Source organism: Cavia porcellus, unplaced genomic scaffold, assembly GCF_034190915.1.
Source record: "Cavia porcellus strain 051 isolate PalLab524CR breed Dunkin Hartley unplaced genomic scaffold, mCavPor4.1 scaffold_5, whole genome shotgun sequence".
NCBI classification, from domain to species: Eukaryota; Metazoa; Chordata; class Mammalia; order Rodentia; family Caviidae; genus Cavia; species Cavia porcellus.
The window spans coordinates 32,272,106-32,281,660 of NW_026947488.1; the positions used below are offsets into that span (position 1 = coordinate 32,272,106).

General features: G+C 53.4%; 1 protein-coding gene across 2 annotated transcripts in view; it reads left to right on the top strand.

Annotated features, from left to right (window-relative positions):
* Abhd12 (abhydrolase domain containing 12, lysophospholipase) overlaps positions 1 to 9,205 on the top strand; it is a 51,150-nt gene extending 41,945 nt beyond the window's left edge. For both annotated transcript variants that reach the window (XM_023560071.2, XM_003476390.5), the window contains exons 6-13: positions 1,072 to 1,117; positions 3,832 to 3,961; positions 4,852 to 4,889; positions 5,021 to 5,100; positions 5,860 to 5,942; positions 7,229 to 7,307; positions 8,106 to 8,233; positions 8,882 to 9,205. In XM_023560071.2, the coding sequence (XP_023415839.1) occupies positions 1,072 to 1,117; positions 3,832 to 3,961; positions 4,852 to 4,889; positions 5,021 to 5,100; positions 5,860 to 5,942; positions 7,229 to 7,307; positions 8,106 to 8,233; positions 8,882 to 8,921 (624 nt within the window). In that variant the 3' untranslated portion in view covers positions 8,922 to 9,205. The remainder of the gene's footprint in view (positions 1 to 1,071; positions 1,118 to 3,831; positions 3,962 to 4,851; positions 4,890 to 5,020; positions 5,101 to 5,859; positions 5,943 to 7,228; positions 7,308 to 8,105; positions 8,234 to 8,881) is intronic.
* Positions 9,206 to 9,555: the final 350 nt, after the last annotated feature.

The following is a 9,555-nucleotide window of genomic DNA, read 5'->3' on the forward strand; positions in this document are numbered from 1 at the left end:
TTGCTAGGTGGCAATGCCGTGAGCAGGGCCCAGCTGGTCTACCTTGAGGGGTGGCCTCCCGGGTCAGAGTGCACACCTGGTGGACCATCTGTCTCCCAACCACTGCAGAGCATGTGGGGAGCCTTTAAAGGTCTCCTTAAAGGTGACATTCCTCATACGTGAGAGGAGAAAACCTGGTGCTCTGGCAGTTGCCTTTGCTGCCAAGTGCAGGCTCGTCTTGGGAGCAGTGGTGGCTTGGCTCAGGTGCCAGGCAGACTTGATGGAGACTTCCCACAGTCTGCCCTAGTGTAGGACACTCACCCTTGTGCCTGGGGTGAGTTCTTGACTGGGGTGTTGGGCCTTGGAGCTTTGGTACAGCATCCAGGGCTGCCGAAGCCTGTCTCCTTCTCTTGAGGGCTCCTGCGTCTGTGTGCACAAAAGAGGGAGTGTGCAGTGGCAGGGCTCATCCTTCCCTGGCTTGGAGGAGTACCCCTTGGTAAATTGGATCAAGTCAAGAAAGTGGAGTGCCAGAGAAGTGCCAGGTTCCTCAACTTGCTGTGCCTGGAGGAGGCTGCAGCAGGTCTGGGCGCAGGTTCTGCAAGGCATTGGGTGCCCAGGCAGGTGCTTTCAGCTCTCTCCCATGGTTGTGGGCTGGTGTTGTGGACAGCACTTGGAGCCTCCTCAGCCTGAGCACAGGGCACAGGTATATAAAAACTAACATTGAGAAAAAATTCATCAAAAGCCAAACACCTGCTGGCTGCTACACCGCTGCAGCAAGAGCACTATGGGCTCCCCAACCCAGGTCTGCTATCATACTTGTTGGTTCAGCCCACTGGCAGCTGCACGCTGCCTGCCCCCAAATGCCCAGGTAGCTGCAGTGGGAGTGCAGTGCTGTCCAGAGACAGAGGAGCTGTGCTGGGCCCTCAGCTGTCCAAGCAGCAGCCAGTGCAGGTGGTCACTGGGCTGCCATCGAGCCTCTGTTACATCTCCACTGTGTGCAAGTCACAGGCCTAGAGCTCTGGATGGATGTCCCAAGAGGCTATCGTCAAAGGTGCTTGGGTGTGTTGCCAGACATGTTTTTTTCCTTTACAGGTGCTGAGTTCCCTTGGTTACCACGTGGTCACTTTTGACTATAGAGGTGAGGTTTCTTTCTAATCCTGCCTGAGGGATAGACTCACACTGAGGGCTTGGAGGAAGCCTGCAGCCTATTGTTGTTGTGCTGTGACGTATGAACTGGGAAGGGCTTGGGCGTTTTGATGAAGCCTCTGCTGGAGGGGAAGCTTAGGGCTGGGAGCCAGCCTGCCCTGTTTGCTCACAGCAAATGCTATCTTTTTTTCTTTTACTGGACTCAGACTTACCTCACACCTGGCCTCAGACATGTTGTATGGCCAGAAGTGGAGCTCATCTCATTACAGTGCTGAAAACAGGGAAAGAACTACCAAGAGGGAAGGCTGCTGTCCCGCCTGCTGCTGCTTTTATTGAGTGGATTGGCATTGTTACCTGGGTAGGCCAGAGCCTGCAGTTCAGTGTCTGCTGCAAACACTAGCTGGAGAGCAGCTGAAATACTTGTAGCAACAGTGAGCCATGTCTTTCTTTTGTTTGTTTGGTTTTGGTTTTGGTTTTCATAGTGTTTAGGGAGAAGCCTGCTTGACCAGCTTGCTTTATCTTCTGGGGGTGGACAATGGGTGAAATGCTACAGTCTAAGGTGGACAGAGGAGCGAGATTGCTGGCTGTAGCTGGGGTTGTATTAGTTTCCTTTGTTTCTGTAATGGATGACCAGAAACATGGCACTTAACACAGATTCATTACCTTGCAGTTCTGGGGGTCAGAAATCCGAAGTCTTCAGCTGCTGCGCTAGAATGGAGGTGTGAGCGAGGATTTGATCCTTGGGGTCTGTAGAGCGTGATACCTTGGCCTGTCCAGTTCAAGAGACTTCCTTGTCTCGAGGCCCCTTCTGAAGCTGAACTCAGATTTAGCATGTCCCATCTTGGGCTGTGTTGCTGTGGCCCCTGTTAATTCGATGCTGGAGACTAAAACTCAGGTCTTGCATATGGAAGACAAGCACTGTAGCCCTGGAGACACTCGCAACCCTATTTTTAGTTTGATGCAAGGTCTCACTATATTGCCCAGGCTGGCCTGAAATTTGTGGCTCCCGAGTAAGTGTGTATGGCATCACCCCCAGCCCAGACACTTAACTTTCTTTTCTCCTTTACTTATGCAGACCTTTGTAGTTCCTTGGGGCCACCCAGATGGTCTCCATTGTCCCTGCCTCTGGCTTGGCCCTTGTGCAAACTTCCATCCTTCTGCCATCTTAATTCTGCCAGTTCTGGGGTTAGAAGGTGGGGTCTTTGGGCCACTACCTTGCCCGTTCCAGGCTGTTTTGTTCTGTCAGGATGAAATCATGGCCCAGAAAACCACTCAGATGCGAAGCTGGAAGTGACTCATCCTCCCATCACCTGGCAGGGTCCCAGGAGGGTGCTGAAGCTGAGGTGAGGGATCCAGCCTACCCGACCTGGAGAGTAGATGGCAGTTTTGCTGGCTCCTGTCACAGAAAAAGAATTTTTAGACTGGTCAGAAAGAGGTGTGCCAGGGCTTCATTAGGCAGAAGTTCAAAGGTGTGCCCTCAAGCAGAGGGCAGACCCTTGAGAGGTGAAGCTCATTTCCCAGAGTATTTGCACTTTTCTTGAGGGGTGTCCACCTTCAGAAGTATACTGGCCCTATGGCAGGTGTATGCCCAGTGTGGTTTTTAGATGGATAATTTAAACATACTTTGGATTCTCTCCACTTGTCCTTTATCTTAGAATCAGGTTCCTGGTCTTCACATTTTCAGTCAGGCCAGTTCATGGACGTGCGATGCTTCTGAGGAATTCAGTGTGCGATGGATCCGGAAGGAAAGGAGGCTCAGTTAAGCAAGAGAGTACTGGTGTGGAAACTTTGGGGCCTGGACTGGTCCTGGAGCTTGCAGTTTTTAAAAATCACAGCGCTTTTTTTAGTTTTGACTTGGTCTCCTGGCCTTGTTTCTTTAGTCCTGCCCCCTGCTCTGCTCTTCCACCGCAAGCCACATGTTCACGCAATGCAGAGTGCCTTCTCTGCCCTCCTGTTCCATGTTCCCAGATGGGGTCCTCTGTCCCTTTCTCATCAAGTCTATACCGCTGAGCAACATGTGAAGCCCAGCTCCACCCGTCTCTGTCCCCCTTTCTGTCCCAGCCTGGTATCCCCTTCCTATCTTTCTCTGACTCCTTTTTCTGTCTCCATCTTCCTGTGCCCTTGTCCACCACAGGTGCCTGGAGCCTTCCCAGGCCCTATCTTCCTCCTCCTCTGGGCTCTCTGAGGCAGGGTAGCAGCCTGTCCTGTCCTGCACACTCACTGCATAGTTTGCTTATGCAGCAGAGCCAGCTCGAACCTTGCACTCAAGTCGTTTGACGACGACTCATAGTTGAGCAGCTAGAAAGACAGTGGCATGTGCCCTCTGCTGAGCCTGTGGAACGTTTGGGCCCATCAGCACTGCCTTGAGCTGGATATCTGCCTTCTGTGGGCCCTAGGCAGGCTGTGCTCCTGTTGGTTGGCCTGCCAACTCCTTGGCTATCCCTGCCAGGCCTTGGGGCTGGAGGTGTGTCTGGGGTTCTGGGGTTATTTAATCACCTCTGTTCTGTTAGTCACTAATCAGGTGTGCAGTCTACCCCTTGGAGTACCCAGGACTGGCTGGTTTATCCATACCATGGAGGAAAGGCTGGGTGACCCCCAGATCTTTCCCTGCCTTCTCCAGTGTTGGAGGGGAAGTGGGGTGCTGAACCACAGCCTCTGCTGTCACTGGCCTGGTTCCCTGAATTGCCTTGAACTTCTATCCTGCAGGTTGGGGTGACTCAGTAGGAACGCCATCGGAGCGGGGCATGACCTATGATGCACTCCATGTTTTTGACTGGATCAAAGCAAGAAGTGGCGATAACCCTGTGTACATATGGGGCCATTCCCTGGGCACTGGGTAAGAGCCTGGCCAGGAAGAGCACTTGAGCAGGCCTCCTGGGTGATGCCCTAACCCAGAGGGTACCTGCTGCCTTGAACCTGGAGTGAGTCACACCCTGCAGGGCTGGGTGACAGGAGGTCCATGGGTCAGGCTGCTATGAGGTCTTGTCCAAGGTGTGCCTGAGGACTGACTGTGCAGGCAAGGTAAGGGTGAATGTCAGGTTGCAGAGAGTGTGCCACACGCAACAGGGAAGGTACCTGTGGGCTTTGTGTCAGACCTGATTCTGGAGACCCAAGTACAGCCCATCAGCCCGAGGGGCAGAGCACCGCTGTGTACAGGTCATTTTGCCACCTGTCTCTCAGCAATATGGTGGACCCACTCCTCCTGTGTGCCACGGCAGAACGTGTTATAATGTGCCAGGCACAGACAGCCTGCATGTTCTATGATGGGACACCCACGATGGTCTTTAGAGCCCCCTCCCCCTGAGGGCTACCCCGTTTTCTACTTCCTTTTCCCATGGGCAGCAGAGTCGAATTCCTCAGCCTGCTTCTTGACTGGAGTCCAGGAGTATCTGGCTGGGCCCCTGCCTCTGGTGAGGAAGTGGGCAGCGTGACCAGGAGAGGCCCTGTGGAGAGACACTGCTTGTGCTTGCAACTGTGTACACAGAACCTGCCAGGCAAGGCCCTGGATGAAGGGCAGAGGTCCTGGTGCCTGGTGGGTATCAAGTGCTGCCACCTTGCCCTGGAGGCCTCCAGGTGGACCCCAACCTCCACTAGCTAGTCAGCAGCTCCAGAGCCCCTGGCCAGGGTTATTGAGGACAACTCTGGTCAAGATTCAGCAGAACTGTATTTTGTTTTTGTTTCACTGTTGTTTTATTTTAACAACACTGCATTTTCCTTTCTTCCCAGAGTGGCAACGAATCTGGTGCGGAGGCTCTGTGAGCGAGGTAAGGCAGCAGCAGTTCCCTGCCAGACGCCCCTCGGGTGCTGGGCAGAGCTGTGGCAGCACATGGGTGCCCGGGCCTCTCACAGCCGCTTCAGTCTCCCAGGCCTTTCTGGTTTTTTTTTATTTACCTAGAGACACCTCCAGATGCCCTTATATTGGAATCTCCATTCACTAATATTCGAGAAGAAGCAAAGAGCCATCCATTTTCAGTGGCAAGTATAGGTTTTTTGAAAACTAATCCATTTTTATTATTAAATAATTAATATAAAAATAAGTGCAAGAAGACAGTTCCAAATTATTGTAAGAAGTATAAATATTCAAATGAATACAGATTTTACTTAAAACAATTTGGTTGTAGACACTTGGGGTCCTGGACCCAACCACAAGCAGTGGATTTCTCACCTGCAGAACTTCCTAAAAGTCGGTAACTTTACACTAATGTAGGAAGAGCTCCTCCAGGGCCATGTCGGGGAGCTGGGCTTCCTCACCAGGGCATCTCTGCTTGTGGCTCCCTCCCTGGGTGGAGCCAGGGTCCTGCCCTGGCAGCCTGCCCTTCCAGTCTCGAAGGTGAAGCCCAAGATATTGCCGATGGGGGCCCCAGCAGAGCCAGTCCTGCAGCCTGACTGTTACATTCATCCGGTGTGGGTCCTGGCCTGCTGTGTGTTCTGAGTCCTCTGTAAAGCCAGGAATCCTTTACTTTGTCTTAGGTTTTTGCCATTGGTTGTCTCTGACACAGTGTTAGACCAGACCAGGTCCCCCACTTCCCTAGGGATGGGGACCTTGCATCTGTGGCACTGTTTCCCAGCTGAACTCTGGCCACAGAGTTGGCTGTTGGGGGAGGGAGCTTGGCCACAGCTGCCTGCTGCCCAGACTCTGGCAGGGTGCAGTGTGAACCGACCCTGGGTTCCTGGACTGACACGGCGTGTATAACCTGCCCAGGGCCTGGTTAAACACACCCCTCTGGTCTGCAGGTGTATCGCTACTTCCCTGGGTTTGACTGGTTCTTCCTGGACCCCATCACCAGCAGTGGAATTAAATTTGCCAATGATGAGAAGTAAGTATGTCGGCTGAGTGGCACTGAGCCCAAACAAGAGCTGTGTGTCATCAGATCCAGCCAGGCTGGGGCACAGGACACCCAGCTTGAAGTGGGGAGGGTCCAGCAGAGAACTGCAATGTGAGGAAAATGAAACTTTCAAGCTAAACTTTCAACTTAAAAGCTATATTAAGATAACTTTTTTGTTAACACTACTGACTTTTTCCTAAATAGTCATCTAAACCAAGACTCCTGGACAGGTGTTAAAGCAGTAGTTACTCAAAAAACAACTGCTTGGTTAGGTGTGGTGGCACATGCCTGTGATCCCAGCATTCAAGAGGTTGAGGCAGGAGGATCCCAAGTTCAACGCCATCCTGAACTACACAGCAAAAAATGATCTTAAAAAAAAAAAATCCTGCTTCAGCCATTGATTGTGTGTTTGGTTACAGAAACACACTATAAAGTTTTATTTAAAATATTGCTTTAGGTAAACCTAATATTTACCTATTAAGGACTCTTTTACTGATACTGTCTTTGTGTTACTTTATTTCATGGATTTTTAATTTCTCCAAAAAAAGAGAAAAAATAATCTTTATTCAGTTAACATTTCACAGTCTATACTATAAGCAAAAATCCCTGCTTGTTTATAATATGGTTTGGGAATCTAAGAATTCTCTGAATAAGCCAAATTTCTTGCTTAACAAACAAAAGCAAGCGCCAGGGCTGCGAGGCTGACTAGACACCTACCTGGGTGTGCAGGGCAGTGGCAGGTGGGCAGCATAGCCTTGCAGTGCCCAAGGGCTGAAGAGAAGAAAGCTTGAACTCTGCTGGTGGCTCCACACCCAGGAGACCACAGGCCCTGCTCCTGGGAGCACACAACCCTGCTGGGGCCCAGAGAGATCTAAACAGCCACTGCAGAGCAGGGCACAGGGAGCCTGGGCCAGCCCGGCATGCAGCCTATGCCATGTGAGGCCATGTTAAGGCTGTGAGGAAGTATTAGCGACGTCTAAGCAGGTCACTTTCAGTGTTACATCAAAGATAAATCAGTAGCTGGGAATGTACCACCGTGTCTGGTTTGAACTTTTTAAAGACTATGTCATAGCAAAAATAATCATTTTCAGCAGGAAATAGGCGAGGGCTGGATTTTGGAGCATGAACTGCTCTCTAGATTTTGTTCATACCTTTATCCCTAGTAAAAAGAGACCCGGTGTGGGGAGCACATCATGTGCCAGACCTGCCTTGGGTGAAGGGTCCATCCAGGTGGATACCTGCCCTCAGCCTGGCTCTACTTCCCCTGCCTTCCACAGTGTGAAGCACATCTCCTGCCCCCTGCTTATCCTGCACGCAGAGGATGACCCGGTCGTACCCTTCCAGCTTGGCAGAAAGGTGGGCATCATGGTGGTGTCGGTGGCAGGGACACCTCCAGGCTTCTTGAGAAAGTCACACGGGTGGTCTGGAAAAGGACCAGGCCAGCCACACTGCCCTCATTGGCCATGAGAGGAACCAGGAAAAAGAAGCACATCTCAGGCCTGTAGTCTTAGCGTCAGGAGGCTGAGGCAAAAGGGAGGCAGCATAGTGAGGCCAGGCTGGGCTGCGTAGCAAGTTTAAACCACAAGAAACCAAAATAACAAGCGCATGGGTCCCAGGTCCCCACAGCTGGGTCATCCTTGGGGTGCCTGGGATTAGGCTGGTGAAGAGTTATGGGGGCCTCAGTATTTGACTTTGTTGCCCAGAAGTAGGACTAGACTCACGAGGAGGCTGGTGTGCAGGGGCTGAGTGTGTTGCTTCCCTCTGGAGCTGCCCAGGCATGCCCCACAGGGCATAGTGCTACGCTAGAGGACAGAGCTGCCCAGCAGTGCATAGCTGGTCTCCCCTGGGCCATAGATGACAGGCAGCCTGACCTGGACTTGGGGAGGCCACTGCCGGCTGCCTCAGCCACACAAAGGTGTCCTTGTCCTGGAGGAAGGGCAGTCTGAGAATGGGGCTTGCTGAGGACACACCTGGGGTACCCTGAGCCCTAACTTGAAGGGCTACATCGCAAAAACCCTGCACGGCAGAGCTGGGGCTGTACCCAGCTTGACAGCCATGGAAGCAGCCATGAATTGGCCTCCAGGGAAGGGGAGGCCCAAGTCGCCCCTACCTGCATGGGGTGCCCCTGTGCACTGACAGGTTTTTCCTCCCCAGCTCTATAACATTGCTGCACCATCGCGAAGTTTCCGTGACTTCAAAGTGCAGTTTGTCCCTTTCCATTCGGACCTTGGCTACAGGCACAAATACATCTATAAGAGCCCGGAGCTGCCACGAATACTAAGGTGAGGCTGTGCCTTCTCCCTGGGGACCTGGGTTGGGCAGCAGCTTCACAGCTAGGTTACGTGGGAGGGCTTCGGGGGCTCTGATTCCAAGATACCCTCACGGAGAGCAGAGTCCTGGGAGCAGGTGGGTGGGTGCCTCAGTTTCCAGACCCACAAGTACAGGACAGGAGAGCACGGATGCCCCCAGCTTAGTTGTTGCCCTGCACGCAACCCTTCCAAAGGATTTTTGGCCCCTTTGCTCTTCGAAGGGGGAATGAGTTCCTGACTAGCCAGAACCCTGGGCAGCATGAGGGCTGCAGCCCCAAGAGCCAGGGGCATGAGGGTGGCTCAGGCCAGAGCAGGGGCGGTTGCAGCAGGAGCCTTTCCCAGCCTCCCACAGATCCCCACTCTCTTGCCTCTCCTCCCTCCTGCCCATCCTTCAGCACCGCCACTGCCTGAGCCAGTGAAGCAGTGGGGTCTCCATGTACCCGCTTTCAGCAGGTGGCTGCACCCCTTCCTTGTATCAGTGTGGGGGGCAGATCTGGGTCACTGGCAAGATCGCCCCCCACCTGGCAAGCTATACTTTGGGATCTTGGTGGCCTCATTTTCAGCTTAACTTCTCAAGGGCTGGTGTGTCCTCCCACTCATGGTCACCCTCCTTTGGCCTAGGGACTTCCTGGGGAAATCAGAACCCGAACGCCAGCACTGAGCCGCCGCCCCCGAGGAGCATGAAGCCTGACTGACTGACTGCCACCTCCTGGCCCAGCAGCAGCGCTGGGGACAGCGCCACACACACCCAAGGGGGACCCGCGCGGGTGCCGCGGGTACGGGTTGCAGGCGGGCCGTGGAGGTGGAAATGTGGTCTCTGCTGCACACACTGCTGCTGGTCAGCCCTCCCCACATGGCCCAGGGCTGCACTCCCCATCCCTCCACCCATGCAGCCTGGTGTAGACTGACCAGTTATTTAAGAATAAAATCCTGGTGGTCATAGTCCATCCTGCTCTGCTATCTGGAACCACCTCAGTGGAGCTCGAATCACCCACTGCACCTGTCCCTAGGGCCTTTGGGCGCACCCTGCCCATGTTTGGATGCCCCAGCAGGGCCCCACCCACAGCCCCGGAACTCCATGGGCTGCAGCCTGGTAGGAAAAAGGCCCCAGGAAAGCTTTAGCTTTCTTGGCAGCCCAGCCTGGCTGAGCTGATGGTATCTCTCCAAGATGTGGCAGACCTGGACAGACCTTTCCTGGGATAGGGCCAAAGGACAGACCCCAGCTGTTCCAGGAAGGCCTTGGCTCTGATCTCAGGTGGTGGAGATGGTTTGGGCAGTCTTGGGTGTTAGGTCCT